This window comes from Palaemon carinicauda, chromosome 45, assembly GCF_036898095.1.
Source record: "Palaemon carinicauda isolate YSFRI2023 chromosome 45, ASM3689809v2, whole genome shotgun sequence".
NCBI classification, from domain to species: Eukaryota; Metazoa; Arthropoda; class Malacostraca; order Decapoda; family Palaemonidae; genus Palaemon; species Palaemon carinicauda.
Window position 1 is genome coordinate 19501847 of NC_090769.1, and position 24699 is coordinate 19526545.

The following is a 24699-nucleotide window of genomic DNA, read 5'->3' on the forward strand; positions in this document are numbered from 1 at the left end:
CATACAGGTCGAGATGGAACCAATCCAGCAGAAAAGCATCCACGTGAACTGCTGCTGGGTCTGGAATCGGAGAACAATACAACAGGAGTCTCTAGGTTATCGAGGTAGTGAACAGATCTATGGTTGGCTGACCCCACAGGGCCCAAAGTCTGTTGCAAACATTCTTGAGAAGGGTCCACTCTGTGGGGATGACCTGACCCTTTCGTCTGAGGTGATCTGCCATGACATTCATACCGCCCTGAATGAACCTCGTTACCAGTTAGCTTTCGATCTAAAGACCAGATGAGTAGGTCCCTTGCGATCTAGAACAACTTCCACGAAAGAGTCCCTCCCTGCTTGAAGATGTAAGCCAGGGCTGTGGTGTTGTCAGAGTCCACCTCCACCACTTTGTTAAGCTGGAGGGACTTGAAGTTTATCAAGGCCAGAATAACCGCCAACAACTTCTTGCAAATGATGTGAAGTGTCCTTTGCTCCTGATTCCATGTTCCCGAGCATTCTTGTCCGTCCAAAGTCGCACCCCAGCCCGTGTCTGATGCGTCCGAGAGGAGACGGCGGTCGTGTTTCTGAACAGCCAAAGGTAGCCTTCCTTGAGAAGAAAGCTGTTCTTACACCACGCGAGAGAAGACCTCCTCTCTTCGGAAACAGGAACTGAGACCGTCTCTAGCGTCATGTCCTTTATCCAGTGAGCAGCTAGATGATACTGAAGGGGGGGAGGTGGAGTCTCCCTAACACGATGAACAGGGCCAGCGATGAAAGTGTCTCTGTTAGACTCATCCACTACCTGACTGAGCATCGGTTCCTTCTCAGCATGCTCTGGATGCATTCTAGGGCTTGGAAGATCCTTGGGGCCGACGGAAAAGTCCGAAAAGCTCGACTCTGAAGATCCATACCCAAGGAGACAATGGTCTGGGATGGAACGAGCTGAGACTCCTCAAAATTGACCAGGAGGCCCAGTTCCTTGGTCAGATCCATAGTCCATTTGAAAATCTCCAGACAGCGACGACTTGTGGGAGCTCTTAAAAGCCAGTCGTCTGACGGAGCCGGACACAAGATCATGATACTGCTGCACAGTCTGTGAACTGTCAATCATGGGCAAGCGAGGAAGTACAGTGACAACCCGAATCTGTCTAGACTGTCTGGGTCGTACAGACAACTCCTTAACGGGTTGCTGAGGTTGCCGCACTGCGTCACAACAAGTCACTTCTGTTGGTTGTTGAACGTCTTCCCCGTGACACATTGACTCCGTAAACAAAAAATCCTCTAACAAGGACTAAGCTTGGACTGCATGTCATGCAACACAGCTCAAGGTCTATGGGAGCAGGTGTGGTAACAGACGGGATTAGCGACTGAAGTGGAACCATAACCTTCCCTGGAAGCATGTTATGCTTAAATAAAAGTCCATAAGAGGTTATGCAGCTAAAGGCTCCCTCCAAATGACAGAGTCCTCAAGGGAATATCAGAAGGAGGGAGAAAAGAACTTTCTCATCTACAGGGACCTTATCCTAGAAAAGCTAAGTTCTCTGAGTGAGGGTTCACTGGTGCAAAAGCAGCAGACTAGAAGGCAACGTTATGAAACTGTTTGACAGTCTAGTGAGTTGGCAACAACCCAAGATGTGTGACTGAGAAGCATGCGGTAAGGTATGCAGAGCATGATGTATGCAGAGTATGCTGTATGCAGAGCATGTTGTATGCAGAGCAAGCTGAATGCAGAGCATGCTGTATGCAGAGCATGTTGTATGCAGAGCATGCTGTATGCAGAGCATGCTGTATGCAGAGCATGTAGTAAGCAGAGCCTGCTGTAAGCAGAGCCTGCTGTAAGGAAAGCAGAGCGTGTGCATGGCGTTTAACATTTCTCAGAAATTCCATGACCAGTGCTAGAGTGCTTTATGCATGCTTGCATGGGGTTTAAAAATCAACATAATGTTTACCTTACATTCATAACTCATGATTCATATTTTTGCCATGGTTTGAAAATGGAGGTAAGGTATGCTGAACAGCAGAGTCAAAACGAGCTGGAACAACAAAAGTTGTGGTTTCCTCTTCAAGACTCTGTTGAGGGAACACCTGAGGCTCAGTCTGCAAAGGCTGAATAAAAGACAAGCAGAAGGCAGGCGCATGGGTGGAGGAGGCTGACTCCTAGCATGAGTGGTTGAACCCAAGGGTTGCGCTTGCTGAGCGGTTGGTGGAAGCGGAGTAGCAAGTTCCAGTTCCTGTGGTGTGAGCGAAGCGCGATGAGGAAGAGGCTGCGCAGAACAAGGTAAATGTCTCGCAAGCTGAGGCTCCTGAGGCGCAAGGCTAAGGTGTTGTGGTGCTTGCCTTGTGGAGGGTTGAGCTCGCTGCAGCGAGAGCTGAGGAGACTGACTCATGGACGGGAGAGGCTGTTGTACCTCAACCGAGTGTTGCATCACTGGTGGAGCAGCAAGTGGAGGCGGAGGAAGAGAGGTATAATCCTCCTGATCCCATTGTAAAGGTTGCCTTAAGGAAGGCGGAGGCTGAACACCACTGGGAACAGCAAACTCAGCACGTGGCTCAACATCGTACGCCTGGCAGGTGGTACTGCGATCAGGCGGAGCGAGCGTAGGCGGAGGGAGTGTAGGCGGAGGCGGAGGAGCAACACTCTCAGCCCGACACTCACGCATCAAGTCCGAAAGCTGTGCTTGCATGGACTGTAGTAGAGTCCACAACATCGTACGCCTGGCAGGTGGTACTGCGATCAGGCGGAGCGAGTGTAGGCGGAGGGAGTGTAGGCGGAGGGAGTGTAGGCGGAGGCGGAGGAGCAACACTCTCAGCCCGACACTCACGCATCAAGTCCGAAAGCTGTGCTTGCATGGACTGTAGTAGAGTCCACAACATCGTACGCCTGGCAGGTGGTACTGCGATCAGGCGGAGCGAGCATAGGCGGAGGGAGTGTAGGCGGAGGCGGAGGCGCAACACTCTCAGCCCGACACTCAGGCATCAAGTCCGAAAGCAGTGCTTGCATGGACTGTAGTAGAGTCCACTTGGGGTCGGCAGAAACTACAGTAGGCTGAGGTAAAGCCTTAACAGTCGAGCTCTGTTGTGGCAGAACCTTACTCCTCTTAGGCGGAGTGCATTCAACTGATGACTGAGGAGAGTCAGAGCTAACCCAATGACTGCATCCGGGTTGTTGAACTCTAACTTCGTACGTCTGGCATAGGTCTGGACTTTACGTTTAAGAGGTCTTGAGACCTGAGACCAGCGTTTTCTCCCTTAAATTTCTTCTGCAGACGAGCAAAATAAGGGCTCAATCGTCTGCGGGTGGGAGTGACGGTCTCGGTAAGACACGCCCACAACCACCGAGGATACTTCTGTGCGCCGATCAAGGCCTGCTGAACCCTTCTGCCCTTCGACATTGCTTCTCCCCTGGGCTTGGGAGCTTGCAAGAGGTCCCGGACTGGGAGGACGACTGGCGCGCACAAAAGTACCCTCACGCTAATCACTTATCACTTTGATTTCTGTTTGCACTTATTTCACTGAACTCGAAACTTTAAGTGGTTTGTACCTGAAACACGCAATTCTATCCTTTCTCAAAAGTTAGTAATTGCGAAAACAGAATTACAATGTAACAGAAAAATCTAATGAAAGATAAATCAGTGGCTGGAAAGAGACTAAACACTAGATCACTCTAGAAACGTTTAGTTTCTTCCCCTAAAGAGACTAGGGAGAAGAGCAAAAACGATAACGACGTTACTCGTACGCCTGGCAGGCTTGAATGAAACGTTTATCCTCTTTCTCCCTCCGTCTCTATCTCTCTCTCTCTCTCTCTCTCTTGACTTAGAACCTGAGAGAAGAGCCCAATCATATATATCGTTAAAACATATTATTGTTAAAGGAAAAAACTGAAAAGTTCCTTTATTAGGATCAAAACCATTAAGTTAAGAAAGAATGAACAAAACGCTAGACACGGTTACTCTTACTGCAACGTGAAACCGTGAACATTCTTTCTCTATCGTAACGATAGAGTGCAAGTTGAACGTTCTGAACGTCAACAACTGCAGAGACAAAACAAAACGTTAGTTCAACTTTGAAAACAGTACGAGACTATCAAAGAAATTCTTTCAAACTCTGTGGCGGAAATATGTTATTTTTATTAATAAAATAAATTTTTGAATATACTTACCCGATAATCATGTAGCTGTCAACTCCGTTGCCCGACAGAATTCTATGGAGGGATACGCCAGCTATCACAATACTAGAAGGGGGTGTACTTACCAGCGCCACCTGTGGCCAGGTACTCAATCATTTGTTGTTGACACCTCCTCAATTATTCCTCGGTCCACTGGTTCTCTCTGGGGAGGAAAGGGAGGGTCGATTAAATCATGATTATCGGGTAAGTATATTCAAAAATTTATTTTATTAATAAAAATAACATTTTTCAATATTAAACTTACCCGATAATCATGTAGCTGATTCACACCCAGGGAGGTGGGTGAAAACCAGTGTACATGATTAAAGGATAGCTAAGTATCCCATATTTCATATAACAGTTATCTCAAATAACAATGAAATAATAAGTACCTGGTAAGGAAGTCGAATAGAACCGTTACTCTGCCTTTTATTTAAAGTTCGTCTTCCTTACTGAGCGCAGCGTTCCTCTTGGAGGCTGAATCAACCCAAAGGTGCCAAAGTACAAGGGGTTGCAACCCTACTAAAGGACCTCTACCAAACCTTTAACCCAGGCGCTTCTCAAGAATGAATAGACCACCCGCCAAATCCAAGGATGCGGAAGGCTTCTTAGCCTACCGTAACAACCATAAAAACAACAATAAAAGTATTCAAGAGAAAGGTTAAAAAGGTTATGGGATTAAGGGAATGTAGTGGCTGAGCCCTCACCTACTACTGCACTCGCTGCTACGAATGGTCCCAGGGTGTAGCAGTTCTCGTAAAGAGACTGGACATCTTTCAGATAAAATGATGCAAACACTGACTTGCTCCTCCAATAGGTTGCATCCATAATGCTCTGCAGAGAACGGTTTTTATTAAAGGCCAACGAAGTAGCTACAGCTCTTACTTCGTGGGTCCTTACCTTCAGCAATGCAAGGTCTTCCTCCTTTAAGTGAGAATGTGCTTCTCTGATCAGAAGCCTTATATAGTACGAAAGCCCATTCTTGGACATGGGTCTCGAGGGTTTCTTGATGGCACACCATAAGGCTTCTGACTGTCCTCGAATAGGTTTAGACCTCTTCAGATAATATTTGAGAGCTCTGACAGGGCAAAGAACTCTCTCTAGTTCGTTACCTACCATGTTGGAGAGGCTAGGTATTTCGAACGATCTAGGCCAAGGACGTGAAGGAAGCTCGTTCTTTGCTAGGAATCCAAGCTGAAAAGAACATGTTGCAGATTCGGTTGTGAAACCAATGTTCTTGCTGAAGGCATGAACCTCACTGACTCTCTTAGCTGTTGCAAGGCAAACGAGAAAAGCAGTCTTGAGGGTAAGATCCTTGAAGGAAGCTGACTGGAGAGGTTCGAACCTAGATGTCATAAGGAACCTTAAGACTACGTCTAGATTCCAGCCTGGAGTGGAAAGACGACGTTCTTTAGACGTCTCAAAAGACTTGAGAATGTCTTGAAGGTCCTTGTTGGAAGACAGGTCCAAACCCCTGTGGCGGAGAACTGAGGCCAACATGCTCCTATATCCTTTAATCGTAGGTGTTGAAAGGGATCTCTCATTCCTAAGATGAAGAAGGAAGTCAGCTATTTGGATCACAGAGGTATTGGTAGAGGATATTGAATTGGCTCTACACCAGCTTCGGAAGACCTCCCACTTAGACTGGTAGACTCTACGAGTGGAAATTCTTCTAGCTCTGGCAATCGCACTGGCTGCCTCCTTCGAAAAGCCTCTAGCTCTAGCGAATCTTTCGACAGTCTGAAGGCAGTCAGTCGAAGAGCGTGGAGGTTTGGGTGCAACCTGTCTACGTGTGGTTGACGTAGAAGGTCCACTCTTAGAGGTAGAGTCCTGGGGAAGTCGACTAGCCATTGAAGTACCTCTGTGTACCATTCTCTTGCAGGCCAAAGGGGAGCAACCAGCGTCAGCCGTGTCCCTTCGTGCGAGACGAATTTCTGCAGAACTTTGTTTATTATCTTGAACGGAGGGAATGCGTACAGGTCGAGATGGGACCAGTTCAGAAGAAAAGCATCCACATGAACCGCTGCAGGGTCTGGAACAGGGGAACAATAAAGCGGAAGTCTCTTGGTGATGGAGGTGGCAAACAGATCTATGGTAGGTTGACCCCACAAGGTCCAAAGTCTGTTGCACACACTCTTGTGGAGGGTCCATTCCGTGGGAATGACCTGATTCCTTCTGCTGAGGCGATCCGCTGAAACATTCATATCGCCCTGGATGAACCTCGTGACCAGTGTGAGGTTTAGACCTCTTGACCAAATGAGGAGGTCCCTTGCGATCTCGTAAAGGCTCCTCGAATGGGTCCCTCCTTGCTTGGAGATGTAAGCCAAGGCTGTGGTGTTGTCTGAATTCACCTCCACCACTTTGCCTAGCAGGAGGGACTTGAAGTTCAACAGGGCAAGATGAACTGCTAACAGTTCCTTGCAGTTGATGTGGAGTAATCCTTGTTCCTTGTTCCATACTCCTGAGCATTCCCGTCCGTCCAAGGTCGCACCCCAGCCCGAGTCCGATGCATCCGAGAAGAGATGAAGATGGGGGGTCTGGATGGCCAAAGATAGACCCTCCTTGAGAAGGAGATTGTGCTTCCACCACAGGAGAGTGGTCTTCATCTCTTGGTTGATAGGGATAGAGACTGCTTCTAGAGTCGAGCCCTTGTCCCAATGAGCCGCAAGATGGAATTGAAGAGGGCGGAGGTGGAGTCTCCCTAGCTCGACAAACAGGGCCAGTGATGAGAGGGTCCCTGTGAGACTCATCCACTGTCTCACTGAGCAATTGCTCCTCTTCAGCATGCTCATGATGCACTCTAGGGCTTGGTTTATCCTGGGGGCCGATGGAAAAGCCCGAAAATCCCGACTCTGAATCTCCATTCCCAGGTACACAATGGATTGGGAGGGAATGAGTTGAGATTTCTCTATATTGACTAATAGACCTAGGTCTCTGATTAGATCTAAAGTCCAAGAGAGGTTCTCCAGACAACGACGACTCGTGGAGGCTCTCAACAGCCAGTCGTCTAGGTAGAGGGAGGCTCTGATGTTCGATAAGTGCAGGAATTTCGCTACATTCCTCATCAGATGAGTAAAGACCATAGGAGCTGTGCTTAGGCCAAAACACAGGGCTTGGAACTGATAGACAACCTTTCCGAAAACGAATCTCAGGAAAGGTTGGGAGTCTGGATGAATGGGAACGTGAAAGTATGCATCTTTCAAGTCCAACGAGACCATCCAGTCCTCCTGTCTGACCGCTGCTAAGACCGACTTGGTCGTCTCCATTGTGAACGTCTGCTTGGTGACATACTCGTTGAGAGAGCTGACGTCCAGCACCGGTCTCCAACCTCCTGTCTTCTTGGCCACAAGAAAGAGACGGTTGTAGAAGCCCGGGGATTGATGGTCCCGGACTATAACCACTGCCTTCTTCTGCACAAGTAGCGACACCTCCTGTTGCAATGCTAGCCTCTTGTCCTCTTCTTTGTAGTTGGGAGAGAGGTTGATGGGCGATGTGGTCAGAGGCGGTTTGAGGCAGAATGGAATCCTGTAACCGTACCTCAGCCAACTGACAGACTGTGCGTCTGCACCTCTCTTCTCCCAGGCTCGCCAGAAGATCTTGAGTCTGGCTCCTACTGTTGTCTGGAGAATCTGAGAGTCAGTTCTTTCCCTTAGATGTCCTGGGTCCTTTCCTAGACTTGCTCCTGTGAGAGTCTGGACGGGAGCTTCCTCGGCTGGGGGCTCTACCACGAAAGGGCGGTATGAACCTCGTAGCCGGGGTATCAGCCACTGGGGAGCGATAAGTCTTGGGGACAGAGGTGGTAACCTTAGACTTACGAGCCGATGAGGCTACAAGATCGTGCGTGTCCTTCTGTATCAGGGCAGCCGACAAGTCCTTAACTAGCTCCTCGGGAAAGAGGAACTTTGAGAGTGGAGCAAAAAGGAGTTGTGACCGTTGGCACGGTGTAATGCTGGCGGAGAGGAAGGTACACAGTTGTTCCCTTTTCTTCAACACCCCTGATACAAATAACGACGCTAGCTCACCCGATCCATCTCTGATGGCCTTATCCATGCAGGACATAATTAGCATGGCAGAATCTTTGTCCGCAGGAGAGGTTTTCTTGCTGAGGGCTCCCAGGCACCAGTCGAGAAAGTTGAACATTTCGAAAGCTCTGAACAACCCTTTCAGAAGATGATCCAGGTCTGAGAAGGTCCAACAAACCTTCGAGCGTCTCATCGCAGTCCTCCGAGGCGAGTCCACCAGACTTGAGAAGTCAGCCTGGGCAGAGGCAGGTACTCCCAAGCCTGGTGCTTCCCCTGTGGCATACCAAACGCAACCTTTCGAAGCGAGCTTCGTTGGAGGGAACATGAAGGAAGTCTTGCCAAGGTGTTGTTTAGACTGAAGCCACTCCCCTAAGATCCTTAAAGCCCTCTTGGAGGATCTAGCTAGGACAAGCTTAGTATAGTTGGACTTAGCTTGTTGTACGCCCAGCGAAAACTCAGATGGAGGAGAGCGGGGAATAGCAGAGACGAAGTGGTCTGGGTAAATCTCCCTGAGTAGAGCCAAGACCTTTCGAAAATCAATAGACAATGGAGAAAGCTTAGACTCCTCCACGTCTGAAGAGGGATCAAGGTGTGCCTCCTCATCATCCGATACTTCATCAGCAGAGGGTAGCGAAGCGATCGGACCAGAATGCTGAACCGCAGAGTCAGAACGGGTAGGAACAATAACAGAGGTTTCCTCATCTTGAGGGAAAACCTGAGGCTCAGACTGCATAGGCTGAACAACAGACGAAGCAGAAGGCAGGCGCATGGGTGAAGGAGGTTGACTCTTAGCAAGAGTTGAACCCAAGGATTGCACAAGCTGAGCGGAGGACGGAGGCGGAGTAGTCCGTTCCTGTTCCTGTGAGATGAGTGGAGCATGAAGAGGTTGAGGCTGCGCAGAACAAGGTAAAGTTCTCGCAAGCTGAGGCTCCTGAGGCGCAAGTCCAGGGTGTAGAGGAGCTTGCCTAGAGGAGGGTTGAGCTCGCTGCAGCGATGGTTGAGCAGACAGACTCACGGAGGGGAGAGGTTGTTGTACCCCAACCGAGAGTTGCACCACTGGTGGAGCAGCAAGGGGAGGCGGAGGAAGAGTGGAATAACTCTCCTGATCCCAAAGCAAGGGTTGCCTTAAAGAAGGCTGAGGCTGAACAACACTGGGAACAGCAAACTCCGAAAGTGGCTCAACATCGTACGCCTGGCAGATGGTGCTGCGACCAGGCGGAGCAGGTGCAGGCTGGGCGAGCACAGGCGGAGCGAGAACAGGAGGAGGGAGTGTAGGCGGAGGAGGAGGTGCAACACTCTCAGCCCGACACTCACGCATCAAGTCCGAAAGCTGAGCTTGCATGGACTGAAGCAGGGTCCACTTGGGGTCGGCAGAAACGATAACAGACTGAGGTAAAGTCACAGTCGGGCTCTGTATAGGCAGAACCTTACTCCTCTTGGGAGGAGTACAGTCGACCGATGACTGAGGCGAGTCGGAGCTGAGCCAATGACTACAACCTGGCTGAGCACTCGCTGACTGAACTCTCCGTTTAAGCGGTCTCGAGACCTGAGACCAACGTTTCTTCCCTGCATATTGATCAGCGGACGAGAAGACGGGCTCAATCGTCTGCAGGTGGGAGTGACGGTCTAAGGAAGACACGCCCGCAACCACCGAGGATAATTCTGTGCGCCTAACAAGGCCTGTCGAACCCTTAAGCCCTTCGACATTGCTTCTCCCCTGGGCATGGGAGCTTGCAAGAGGTCCCGGACTGGGAGGACGACTGGCTCGCACAGAAAAAACCTCACGCACCACACTGGCACCACTAGCACTTGGCACTGCACCGACACTAGCACTCGTCACAGCACTGGCACTATTTCCACCCACTGCACTCTTGACCTTCAGTTCTTTAACCTCGGCCATCAGAGACTTATGGTCACTTACCACTGATTCTACTTTATCTCCTAAAGCCTGAATAGCACGCAAAACAGTTGACATATCAGGCGGAGGGCACACAGTAGGTTCGGGGGTAGCCACTACAGGGGTAGGAAAAGGTAGGGGATCATGAGGTGAGGAAAACATAGAAGAGTGAGAAGAACTTCTCCTAACTCTACCTCTCTCTAACTTAGATGAATATTTTAAAAGACGGACAAATTCCAATTCCGAAAGTCCGGCGCACTCCTCACATCGATTTTCTAATAGACAGGGCCTGTCCCTACAGTCAGAACAAGCGGTGTGAGGATCTACCGAGGCCTTCGGAATACGCCTATTGCAAGACCTACATCGTCTATGGGAGGGAGCTTGCGAAACGTCAGACATCTTGTTTCAAAGAGTTAGCCAAAGGGTGATCCAAAAACAAGCAAAAATTCATTAACCGTTAACCAGTATTTATATAAAAGCTATCTAGCTAATATAAAAAGGATTCCAGTAATGCGACAGCCGTTAATCTAAGAGAATACTTCACCAAATATCCATGAATAAACTCGAAGACCATAAGCGTATCCCAGAACGTCTAGCCGGAAGCACGACAGAGGAATAATTGAGGAGGTGACAACAACAAATGATTGAGTACCTGGCCACAGGTGGCGCTGGTAAGTACACCCCCTTCTAGTATTGTGATAGCTGGCGTATCCCTCCATAGAATTCTGTCGGGCAACGGAGTTGACAGCTACATGATTATCGGGTAAGTTTAATATTGAAAAAGCATAATATGTTAACAGGTAAAACCGAAATGACGGGCTCAATGTTAATTAACTTCGGTACCAAGAAAAGACCGCCTACTATTAGGAAGGTCGAATATAAACAAATATAAAAATTAATTTTAATAAGTTTATAATAAAAGGAAGTTAATCGAAGAGGCCTATAAGAGGCGGAGAGATATAAAATAAATCTATAACTTTTGTTAAGCAAAATTAAGAAAGAGAGTCTATACTCTCTTAGACACCAACACTTCCGTCTAAGGGAAGGGTCGGCCATTGAAAGGTGAACGAGAGTTCATACTCTCTTCGTCACCATAATTAATCAAATTAATTCCAAAAGCTAACTAAGCTAATATAGAAGTTTCCAGTAAAGCGACAGCCGAAATCAAAGAGAAATACTTCACCAAAGTCGTGAAAATACTCCAAGAACATAAGCGTATCCCAGAACGTCTTGCCGGAAGCACGACAGAGGAATAATTGAGGAGGTGTCAACAAGAAGTACTTGAGTACCTGGCCACAGGTGGCGCTGGTAAATACACCCCCTTCTAGTATTGTGATAGCTGGCGTATCCCTCCATAGAATTCTGTCGGGCAACGGAGTTGACAGCTACATGATTATCGGGTAAGTTTAATATTGAAAAAACTACGCTGGGTGATCTTTATCCATAACGGGATCGAGGTGAAGGATCACCCTTACGAGTAACTGGATGTTAACGATCACGACTCCAGTAGTCGTGGAGGTCTACTGGCTAGACCTGCCAGTCATAATTATGCATGTGACCTTGTGGAGGGGGGGGGGGAAATTTGCTCAATTGTTAGGCACACTCAAGTTGCTAAAAAGTGAGCTGATCACAGACCAGGTCTGGCAACCAGCATTCCAATCCAACTGGGAACGTTGCTTCAACAGCCATCACTAAGAGACTTGTTGCTCGTGAATGCATGCATCCAAAGAAGGATGTGTTATTCCTTCAGGAATGAGCTTGTTCTTTCCGACTTCAGAGAAGTCTTACTCAAGTGGAAAAAATAAAGAGTCCTGTATACACCTTTGACCAGCCAATTGAGTTGTAGGAGACATGTTATCCTTATGCATATCTCAAACCCCAATGACAATGTTCCAAGCGTTCAAGAATACAGAAAAAATTAAGCTGTCATGGTTTGAGCTCTTTTTTTTTTTTTTGTTCTTTGTTTTGGGTTTAAATCCAACCCTCCACTGAAGTCGAGTGAACTACTTCTTGGGCGGGTCCATATTAATCATCTAACGAAACATTTTCATTATAACTTATACAATTCTTTGATTGTAGCATCTTCCAAATCATATGATCTTGTGAAAAGTAATGTCTTTAGTTTCTTCTTAAATTCAATTGCTCCCTTTAGGTCCTTCATTTCAGTTGGCAGTTTATTATAATGTCTAGGCACACAGTAGCTAAAAGCCCTTTCACCAAATTTACTATTTGTTCTTGGTTCAGATAGTCTATGTTTGTCACTCATGTGTCTTATGTTAACTGATAATAACTGTGATCTATCTGAAGAGGAATCCACAAGATCTTACTCTGCTCCAACACAAATCACTATAAAGTACTGAGATTTCTGTCTAATGGAGAGCATTAAGAACACTCACTGACACTGCAACACAAGGATCACCATCTGGAGAACACTTTCAGCGCCAGATGAACAATTTTCACTGTCAGGCACGCAGGTAAGAACAACACAGTCCAAATTGGCTAACTCCCTCAAGAGGTTCCAAGTTCATCGTCTTCATGATCATAAGACCAAGAACAATTCAAATAGGGGGGTCTGTCTACAGTCACCCTGCACACACGGATGCACAGCACATGAGCTTCAATATTATCCCCATTAGAACAAAATCTATTCATAGCATGCTTACCTTACAGTGCGTTTCCACTTACAAGTGAGACCCCTCACAAAACTAAAAGACCAATTTTTATCACAAACGAATGTAAGAAAAGATCCTAAAGTCGAGAGAACAGCACGACGGTACTTCTGCAGCCATTGTGGCCAAAGACGTAAGTGACTATTCCAATACAGACGGGCTTCTCCCTCGCCCCACCTGTCAGTAACGTTCCAGTGCCACTAAAGACATATCCCTATTTTACACGACGAAAGATTTGAATGCACATAGTAACGTAAACGAGTGTTTGAAAACTCTGCCGGAGTAATTATTCTCATCTGGGTAATGCCACACCTCCTCAAGTCAAGTTAGGTTAGGTTAGGATGAGTGAGGTTAGGTAAGGTTTGGTCAAGATATCCCTATAAGTTTACAAATGGACTCGGAGTGAGAAATAGACTTCACATTTTAATTGACCGATATGTAAGTCATTATGCCCCCAGCCCCTATGAAACATATGGAGAAAAGTTTTGGAGCCTTTGCATATCAGCGGCCAGTTCCTCCAGTGTGGATTAAAAATGGACATCAACTAACCTAAACTTTCCCCTTAACCTAACCTACAAGCCGTGTTCTTACCTACTTACCTGACGCGGGAGGGGGGGGGTTACCGCCCCCCTGCAACCCCCCTTACACTGCCATATTCCAAGTTAGTCGTAATAAAACATACAAGTGGCCGCTATCGTACATACACCACAAAATTTCAAACTAGTCATCTGCATTTCATATGGCGAGTTCCAGTTTCGCTAGTAATTAAAGTATCATATATTAACCGACCTAGGTTAGGCTGACTTACGATGCATTCATGCAAATATCATAGGTATATTTATCAGCAATACATAACGTTACTGCTGTCACACATGAGCAATGAATTTCTTAGTGATTATATTAAGTTTCATGCATTTCGTACTTTTCAGAGTTTATTATTGCAGTTCCCAAATTGAACATGATGCTTCAACCAAAAATGACGATTTTCTTCCAAATGGGGTGCCATGTAATTGCAGAATATCAAAGGGGTAAGTGATATATATTTAATATTACTGGTAAGTTTTAGTGGGCGTCCTCACATTCTAATGGATACCAATGAAAGTACAGAACATATTTATTTTCAGTAATACGTCAAAATGAGACCTTCTATTTTATCCATTATTGTTAAATGATAGGATGTATAATAGGTTGAATACGATTAAATAATGCCATTAAAAATTAACGTCAAATTTCCAAAATCACAACCAGTATGAGTAAAACTATGATAGGCCACTATTTACATTGGTAACCAATTAAAGATAATTTAGAAATACCTTGATCAAGAATTATCACGTTAAAGCTATGTATCATAAACTAAGAAAATCATACAAACATGCCATACACACAGTAGGCTAAGCTGTATTACAGGTAAAGCCTAAAATAGCCTCCCTAAGCTAGCCTAAACCTAGCCTTAGCTGCCATGCCTGGGTAAGGCTCGACACAATTTTATCCAGTAAATTAAGCATATCAACTATATTTTACCCCATAATTCTCTTCCATGCAGAATAAAATACCCAGAATAAATAAGATTTCAGTGTTTTAAGTACCTGGCCCATTAAATCCACAGGATTACAGGACGGGTCTACCTCGCCAGCCATGTTTGTTGTTGTCATTCAGCTGTTTGGCGTCGTCTGCAGTTCCAGGATTCGCTTCAATTTAATGTAGCCGGGGGGCTATATCTAATGTCCTCTATGACATTTCGAGGATAAAATTAATATATATCTATCAAATTCAGGTGAAATACAATTTCCAGTGATATATTATTCACTATAGCGCGAAATTCGGATGTTCCGAAGTTGAGAGGAATAGGGCGTCATCTATTAGGTAGTAAACGTTATACCGTGATGTAAGATGGTTTAACTCCAATTTGAACCAGTTCTGTTTTTGCGGTTTATTTTGTTTTTTATCATAAAAGATAGATTGTTTATATGAGTATAACATGTTTAGATAAATATTTTGATATATATTTTAATCATAAAATAATTTAGGAGCGTGAGGAAAAATTTACTAAGAATATATCCCATTTCCGGATCAAATTTTACTAAACCAAACAGTTCACTATTAACCAAATCCTAAACTATAAACATTAGCATGGACTAATAAAGTATTATGTTCCTGATTAATATTTAATTAGGAAAAGATAATTAACTGAATTTATACACTTTTTAAGAAGGAAAGACTCGAAAGAATTATTGCACAAATTTGGTGTTCTGTAAAATTACACTATTACGTGCGTAAATGCTACGCCTCCACTGCGCAAATTGGAAATCCTGTAAAATGAAAGACGCCGACTTTCATGTCAAAATGCCAAAACATGCGACATGGGGACTTCTCCCTTAACCACTACGCACAAACACATATACAAACAGAACCTCGTTAAAAGAGAGAGAGAGAGAGAGAGAGAGAGAGAGAGAGAGAGAGAGAGAGAGAGAGAGAGAGAGAGAGAAAGAGAGAGATGGCTATTATCTGTCACAGGTATAATAGCCTTGACATGATAGGCCTATTGCCGGAAATATACAAGAGAGAGAGAGAGAGAGAGAGAGAGAGAGAGAGAGAGAGAGAGAGAGAGAGAGAGAGAGAGATTTATTTGTTTTAATCAATTTATTGCGCCCATTGGCGTCAGACATTTGAGTACATGGTAATACAGTAATATTGTTTACATCTACATTGTAATTCAGTTGTACCTAAAGAATAAAAAAATATATATATACAGACATTTAAGTACATATTTAAACAGTATTGTTTACATCTATAGCACATAATGGTTATACAAAGGAATACAAAATAAAGTATAGACAGATATTTAGTACATATTAGAAATAATATTGCTCATATCTATATATTTATGGTTATGCAAATGAATTCATATGGAATACAAATTAAATTTAGTTTGATTTCATAGGTAGGTTGTAGGCCTACCTATCTTTAATTAACATTACAAAACAGCTGATTATTCAGAGAGAGAGAGAGAGAAAAAGAGAGAGAGAGAGAGAGAGAGAGAGAGAGAGAGAGAGAGAGAGAGAGAGAGAGAGAGAGAGAGAGATGGCTATTATCTGTCACAGGTATAATAGCCTTGGCATGATAGGCCTATTGCCGGAAATATATACAAGAGAGAGAGAGAGAGAGAGAGAGAGAGAGAGAGAGAGAGAGAGAGAGAGAGAGAGAGAGATGGCTATTATCTGTCACAGGTATAATAGCCTTGACATGATAGGCCTAGGCTATAGACGGAAATATACAATACACGCCTATATACGTATATTATCTAGCAAAGCTGTAGGCCTTCTATAGTCAGGGTCATACTAGGTTGGTTTGCTTGGAGCGAGTAGGCAAAAGTCTCCCACCATCACTAATCCGCATATCCAACGGGGTGATGAAAACTGGCCAAACCCCGGCCATGAATAAGGACATGTCTGAGGCGTTTGTCCTGCAGTGGGCTAGAAATTACTGCATGTATATATATATATATATATATATATATATATATATATATATATATATATATATATATATATATATATATATAGATGCCCCAACTAATCCATTGGAGGACAAAGGCATCAGACATGTCCTACGTGTGTCTGTCTATGGTCCTTGTATGCCAGTTTAAGCCCACAAATTTTCTTAGTTCGTCGAGTCATCATCTCTTTCTTCCCATACTTCTTTTGCAATCTCTAAGGGGCCATTTTTTTTTTTATTATTCTTAACGCCCATCTATTATCTGTCATTCTCATTACATGTCCTGCCCATATCCTTTAATTTTTCTTGCAGTGTTAAGATACCCTCTACTTTAGTTTGCTCTCGTATCCATGTTGTTCTTTTTTCTGTTTTCTGTTTCTTAATGTCATTCCCATCATTATTCTTTCTATAGCTCTTTAAATTGCAACTAGCTTATATGCTCTAAGGCTTTAGTAAGGCTACAAGTTGCTGATGCATAAGTTAATACTGGTTACATATTTTTTTTAAAGAAAAAGTCATTTTAATTTCATTCTCATCTTAATTTGTTGGACAGAAACTTACGGTCTATTAAATTTCTTATTCCTGATCTAGATATTAATCTTTGGCACTGTCGTTCAATTAGTTCATTATGCATGTTGCATAAGATTTTTCATAACTGACCATCCTTTACATTCAGATCTCCCTGGACAATTCTGTCCTGTTCGTAATACTAGACAGGCAGTTAATTCTAATAGCCAGGCCTTTTCCATCATGAGGCTCAATACTACACAGTATTCTAGAAGCTTTATTCCAGCTGTTACCAAGTTGTGGAATGATCTTCCTAATCGGGTAGTTGAATCAGCAAACTCCAAAAGTTCAAAGTTGGAGCAAATGTTTTTATGTTGACCAGGCTGACATGAGTCTTTGTTGTTTATATATGACATATATGTTTTTGACATTGTTAATAGTTTTATATAGGACATATCTGTTTTGACGCTGTTACTGTTTTTAGAATGATATATTGTTAATTTATTCTCATCATTTATTTATTTCCTTATTTCATTTCCTCACTGGGCTATTTTTCCCTGTTGGGGCCCTTGGGCTTGTAGCATCTTGGCTGGTGATAATTGTAATAATAATAATAATAATAATTAATAATTGGAACAAAAAACTTCTCTGCGGGCTTTTACGAAAAAAATGTGATGATTCATCTATTGACATAGCGAGGTCCTTTAAATATATATACCATTTAAAGGATTGTGTGTGTGTGTGTGTGTGTAGATTGCCTTGTGTAAGACTGATGTACCGGTATTGAAATAATTGACAACCAAATTGAGCATACGTGAGTAACAATAAAAAAAAATATTATTTGCAAAATGCTATTTATCTAAAGAGAAGAAATTCTGATATATTTCTTATTAAACTCATCATGGTTGAGCTAAATAGGCTACCTCAAGATATGTGTACATAGTCCTATAATGAGACCACAAAAGTAAAAAAGAAAAACCTGCTACTGTTTTGAAATAGACAGTGAGGAATACCACTTTCAAATTGTGTCAAATGCCTAGTTCTTATAAAAATCAAGAAAAACGTTAGCGATTTCACCTGAAAAAGTTTAAGTTTAAGCTCTGTAAATCTCATTCTAGCAGGTGTTGCCAGATATAGGGATTTATCCCTAGATTTGGGAATTTTCGGTGTCCGATGGGGATACTCTATACTTATTTCTATGGAGAAACAAAGGTGATTAAACCTTTATATTGTTGCAATTAGTTTACTTGCACTTATATGAAAAATAGTGAGTGATTTCTTTATTGGTAAATCAAACAAAGGTGATTAACCCTTTATATTGTTGCAATTAGTTTGCTTGCACTTGTATGAAAAATAGTGAGTGATTTCTTTATTGGTAAATCCTACGTGATCAGAAGAAAATATCTTTGTGGAAATGGGGAATTTTTTATCATGACTTTTGGGGATTTTTAGATTAATCCATCTGGCAACACTGGTTGGCTCCACCTTTCAACTTCTGTCATTGGTCTACATCAATCACCAGTATCTCGAGTTTTCATTTGTTTGTTTGTTATCGACAACCACTCCAATCACCTGTTTCACCTCTAGTGACTTAATTTTATTGATTTCAGTCAATAACGAATGTTATTGGAATTACGTAATACTTTTGACGTTTTGCCATTGGAAGACAGGTGCTTCACGCCACCGTTTCGACAATTAGCCAATCTACAACTGCCATCTATAAAAATACGTGATTCTCTCCAAAATACCATGGTTTGGTTGGTCCTCGTTAAAGAGATGATGACGTCAATTGTCACACTTTGTAACTGGCTGTTAATTTATGACGCTTTCGTTGTTAACCAATCAGAAAACAAAACGGTTCCAATAGGCCTAGGATTTTCGGTAATTTTGTATATTATTCCATGGTGAAACCGGATTTTCTTTTCCACCATCAGTTTAAAGTTATGGATAGTGAAATTCAGTTGTGTGACTTGTGAGTTCGGGTATTTTTGAGTAATAGGCAAATATCATGGTGGTGCATATCTGATAATTCATTGGTACATACTCAAAATATTGAAAGACTTTGGAGGGATCTCAAAAAGTGGATCAAGCGGCCTGGAAATCGCCCACAATATTTTAAACTATATATCTCGCTATTTTTAAAACAATACCCAGCGACTACATTATTTTTGTTGTTCAGGCTTGTAAGACTGAGAGTAATGGTGAGTATAATATTTATTTCTAGTATTAGGTACCGATCAGGTATTATTTTAGTTAAGGACATTAATAAGGTAACCTAGTTCTTATACAAATCAAGAAAAACGTTAGGTTAGGTTAGGGGGTGTGGGGGGGGTAAGGGCTCCCACCTAAAAAGGGGGTTGGGGGGTGTGAAGCCCCCCGCCATCCAGGTGCAGATATATTCAGTGACAGGTTAGGTCAGAAAATTAAGTTTAGGTTAGTGCACAACTACAATGAGACAGGCAATAACTGATCATATAGTGCATTTGTATGCCATTTTGTCATGTAAAAGTCTTGGCTCGGGTTTTTATGTCGAATTCAGTGTATACCTGTATACCGGTCCATTTTTATATGTTTGAGTGTTATATTTAGGTTTATTTTCTCCATTTTGGCCTGTTTTGACTTACTTTGTCTCCCCCACCCAAAACCCCGCTTCCCAAGGAGGTTCCCCCAGATTGTTATCTATAGGGGGAGGGGTGGTGGAAGGGTAAGTATTCATTTGCGATAGAAATAAACCTCAAACTCATTCTAATCACATCATAATGCAACAGAAAAACCTATATTTAATGTTGAAAGCAATCAATGTCTATAAGTCAAATAATACCTATAAATCAGTAAACGTCGTTTACAATTATATATTGAAAACAGTAGCATGGGTCATTCAAGATTAAGAAAACTATAATTATTAAGCCATTGTTTAATCATTAGGTGTAAGGTCCGTTAATATTTCACTTTTTGAATACAAAACTTACCCGCTGGTTATATAAGAATGGCTAAAGTCTCTTGACGGCCCAGCTGAAAATTCATGATCTCGCGGCTATCGCAGATATGCCAGGTGTACACTAGCGCCCTCGCGGTACTACAGGTAGAACTTTACCAAACCCTTCAGATCTTCTGCCGCCATTGCTGGCTGTAATATTGGAAATTCTCTCTCGCTTTATTACTCTGTTTGGACGTTATTTGGTGATGTACTATGTTTTTGGGGTAATAGTATAGAACACCACGCTCTCCATTTACTCCTCCATTTACTCCAATATAGTGTAATCCGGCAGTTCTCACCTTCTTGCACAGTAATTAGGTGGTTATTTAAATTCTGGGAAAGCAATAATTAGCAAGATATGTTGAAGAGGGGAGAAAGGGTTATAAAAAGAAAATAGCTCGGTTTCCTCACTAAACGACATGGAACTGACGTCAACATAGTCAACCAAACAGATCGTGATGCCAGCATACATAAACAGAAGTTCGTGATGCCAGCGTACATTTGATACACTGTATATTCAAATATTCAAAATATACTTAATCAAGAATTGTGATTACTCAAAAGTGTCACTATTTGTAAATTGCATATTTTAAGGACACTTTTGAGTAATTAATTCATTTTTGATTAAGTATATTTTGAATATACAGTAAATCAAATGTACGCTGGCATCACTAATTCTGTTTGGTTGACGATGTTGACATGTCAGTTCCAAGTCGTTTAGTGAGGAAACCGAGCTACTGTATTTTCTTTTTATAACCCCTTCCCCCCTCTTCAACATATCTTGCTAATTATAGCTTTCCCAGAATTTAAATAACCCCCTAATTACTGTGCAAGAAGGTGAGAACTGCAGGATTACATTACATTGGAGTACAGACAGTCCCCAACTAACAAACACAATAGGGACCGAGAGTCTGTTCGTAATGCTGATTGTTCGTAAGTCGTTGGTGTTAAATTTTGGTCTAGGGTAAGCGTAACCTAACTCGGATGTCTACGATTTTCAGCCGTAGAAGTCAGCAAATAGCCCCCATTTCATATAAAATAGGTTATTACAAATATTTTACTTTATCATATTACAGTAGTCTGTATAATACTGTAAAGTTCAGTACAGTATTTTGTTGTTAGTCGTGGCGATCAATTTCTCACAAAACAAAAACAAGGCATTCGATTACAACAGCTGATTCTCTCTCTCTCTCTCTCTCTCTCTCTCTCTCTCTCTCTCTCTCTCTCTCTCTCTCTCTCTCTCTCTCTCTCTCTCTTTCTCTCTCTCTCTTTCTCTCTCTCTCTCTCTCTCGTGTTATACAATACTTACATATATATGAAGAAACTAAAATTAGTTTTCTTAGTGTCAATTAAATACGAAACGAAAAAATTATGCCGAGTCTACATCCATTTCAATCGTAGCTAAAAATACGGCATCCGATTTCATCAGCAAACCACTATTTTTTGGGAAACATAATTTTATTCTAGAAAATTGCTACTCTTTAAATAGTTAATTACACATTAAGAAAGCGTGTACTTTTGTCTTTAAATTTCGGGTGTGTTTAAAAAAAGAGTATTGTTGACTTCTTTTTGTTTTACTTTTGGCTGTGATCAGATCAGCTGACGTCTAGCTGCCGCTCTTGAGAGCGTACGAATACACTAACAAAGTATCGTTTATACCATTTCTTAACTTATTCAAACCGTCTATACAGTTGATATTACATAAGCACCAATGTGTTATAACCTATCAAATTTTTTTGTTTATTACATTTAAAACAACACACACACACACTCTCTCTCTCTCTCTCTCTCTCTCTCTCTCTCTCTCTCTCTCTCTCTCTCTCTCTCTCTCTCTCTCTCTCTAACAAATATCTTTGTTGCTCCTCAAAGTTTCATTTATATTGAAAATCAATCATGATTCAATTTTCCTTACTTTCTCCAATCTCGCACCATCTGTCACATCGAACGTTATAGCGGTAACTTAATTGTTCGACAACTTTAAAAAATCGGGCTAGTACTTGCTTCTTCTCATACTTTTTATTTTAGATGGTTTCATATTGAGGGGGTATAAGTTGACTTACTGTATAACTAAAGTTAGGAAAAGTATTTTGGATATGGAATGGACAATCATCTTTAGTAATAGTTTAGAATTATCGTAAATTATCATCCTGTCATTAGCAGCAGTTTGTTATTGATGATTAAATGCCCACCCCCCAAAAAAAAAATAGTTTATCTGCTTTGCTACTCATGTAGGATTTTATATAGATACGGTAAATAATATTTGTAATAACATATTTACTAAAAAGCTTTTAATATCATCATTTATCACTTTCATCATGCACGTTTAATGCCTTCGTTTGTTTATTATGATGGAAGGTTTCCGTTTTAGGCGGCGTCTTAAAGAAAAACATTATATAAATGGCATTCATTTAATTTATTTGGAAGTCTTAAGAAAAATTAAGTAGAACATTGGTAATAACAAAATCAACATATAGTCAATACAAGTCGGGAGTGGCGCTAATTTCAAAATTTAAACTTGCGATGAAATCTACGGATGTTTACGAACATGTTTGGACTTCCGTCAATTTGTGTTAGTATATCCGGATGTTCGTATCTTGGGGAGCGTCTGTAAATGGAGAGTGTGGTGTTCTATACTATTACCGTTTTTTGAGTTTGGGCTTTCGCTTAATTGATTTCTTTTCATTTACTCTTGAAATTTTTTGTTTGGAGTTATATTAAATAATTTAACCTTTGTTATGTTTTCGGTCTCTCTCTTAACCTTTCATTGTGGCCGACCCCTCCCCTATAATTCGGAAGTGTTAAAGGCTTCATCAATCGTACAGATGTCCCCTCGAGCGTTCCTGCTGCCGTAGCACAGGTCGCTCGTCCTCATCATAGTAAAGATGAAGTTGGTGCGTTATCACCCTCCTCCGATGAAGGTTCGAGTAGCAAGGCCTGGCGTCACACGTCCAGACTGCTCAAAAGAAAATCGCTAGCGGTCGTTCAGCGTCATGAATCGCCTACGCGTCGACCAGGCTGTAGTACTTGGGATACACCTGAGCGTTTCCTGTCCCCTGACGCTTGCACACCTGCGAAACGCTCTGACTGTGGTGTAGTTGATGATGTGTTACAGTCCGATTCAGAACTTTTGCCTGTGGCTGATGTGACGATTCATGCTCCGCCGCTTCTGTCAGACTGGCTTTCGTCTCCTGAAAGTGGGAAGCGTGGTGATAGTGAGATAGAAGACGATCTCCCCTTAGAAAAAGTCGAATATATCGCATTCTGACGATCCTAAGTGGTCTATGCTTTTGGGCATGAAACAACAGCTCTCGTCTTTAATGCGGTCTTATCAACCTGCGGTTGCAGTGCGGTTGGGCGTCAGTCTTTGGACCCGTTGTCGCACAGGCGGCCTGTTGTCTCTGGTGCTGACGTGTTATCACACAGGCGATCTCCCATTCGCAGTGCTCAACAGCAGGTTGATTTAGATGAGTCGCGTCAGGGACCTGTTCCTAAACAGAAATCGACTTACGAACGCGACGGGGAACGGCGGCGGCGACAAGTGAACGCAATGCGTCACCTTGACGGCTCTCGGCAGTCGACTCATGATGCGATGGGGCGTCAGCGTCACAGCAAGTGGACGCTAGGCGTCCACGCAACGACTCTCGCCAGTTTACTCATGACGGCATAGAGCGTCAGCGTCAACGGCAAGCGGACGCTAGGCGTCCACGCGACGCCACACGGCAGTTGACCCTTGACGCCGAGCTTCAGTCCAATTCATTGCGTCACACACCAGTCACCTCTCCGCTTCAGTTGGAGGATGTTCCCCAAACTGCGGGCGAGTTTAAACGAAAGACTAGTGATTGCCCAATAGAAGCAATTACTGAACATAGCAAGTGTTCTCATTCCGACATTGACTCCTCGGTTCAGGCTGCAGCAACAGCTGCACTGCTGGCCAAAATCCTTCGAGATTCCTAACATTTATGATGTGGTGGGAGACAAGTTGGAGAAAGTGCTCTGCCCTGTAAGAGCATTACGACTCTAATTGGACAGAACTAAGAGTTCGAGAGGCGACTCAGACGGTTTGTGGTGTGCAGTTCGAAAGCCTTCACTGCCCATGTCAAAGAATGCCTTATCCTTTTTCATTAGGCTCCTAATTAGAGAGGCTCACACCCAGTGCGATGAGGCAGATCAGAGGCTTCTCAAGGTGACACATTAAGTCAGGGCGGTAGCGACTTCAGTGGCTTTTAAACAGAACCGTTCTCTGCAAAGTTTGATGGATACGACCTTTTGGAGGAGTAAGTCAGCATTCGCATCTCATTATTTAAAGCATGTTCAGACTCTCTGTGAGGACTGTTATACGTTTGGTCCATTTGTGGCAGCGAATGCGATAGTAGGTGAGTGATCTACCACTATGTTCCCTTTTTCCTAATACCCTTTTCTTTCTCTTGGAACTTGGTTTTTAGTTATGGTTGTATGTGGAGATTGGTCGTCAGTCTTCCGCATTCTATTGATTGGTCAGGTGGTCAATTTGTTCCTAGAGTGCGCCTGGAACAAGGGTATTAGTTGAGGTCCTGTCATGTTATAGGTTATTGCACTGTTTGACAGCTCCTAGAGATCATCAGCCCCCTGGGTGGACCGCTGGATCTCCTAAGGATAGCAGACAAAATGAGGCAGAGTATCATTGCTGTCAGCGTCCTTATCAGGTGAGAACCTCTTTAAGTTGTTTATGTAACTCTTAAGTGAATTTCCAATTATGTAGCTGTCCTCTGACCCACCACCAAGGGTGTCAATCAGCAATTCTTATATAACCAGTGGGTAAGTTTTATATTTAAAATGATATTTTTATAATAAAATGAATTTTTGAATATACATACCCACTGGTTATATATGTTAAAAACCCACCTTCCTCCCATCTAGACCATGGGGCATGGAAGATCTGAAGGGTTTGGTATATTTCTACATGTAGTACCGCGAGGGCGCTAGTGTACACCTGGCATATCTGCGATGGC

At 43.0% G+C, this 24699-nt stretch overlaps 1 protein-coding gene across 1 annotated transcript in view; it reads right to left on the reverse strand.

The window, feature by feature from the left end:
• Window positions 1–14591, reverse strand: part of Hip14 (palmitoyltransferase Hip14) — a 55413-nt gene extending 40822 nt beyond the window's left edge. Inside the window, exon 1 of the mRNA XM_068367522.1 lies at window positions 14319–14591. Coding sequence (XP_068223623.1) covers window positions 14319–14384 — 66 coding nt within the window. The 5' untranslated portion in view covers window positions 14385–14591. The remainder of the gene's footprint in view (window positions 1–14318) is intronic.
• Between the last annotated feature and the right edge of the window lie 10108 nt (window positions 14592–24699).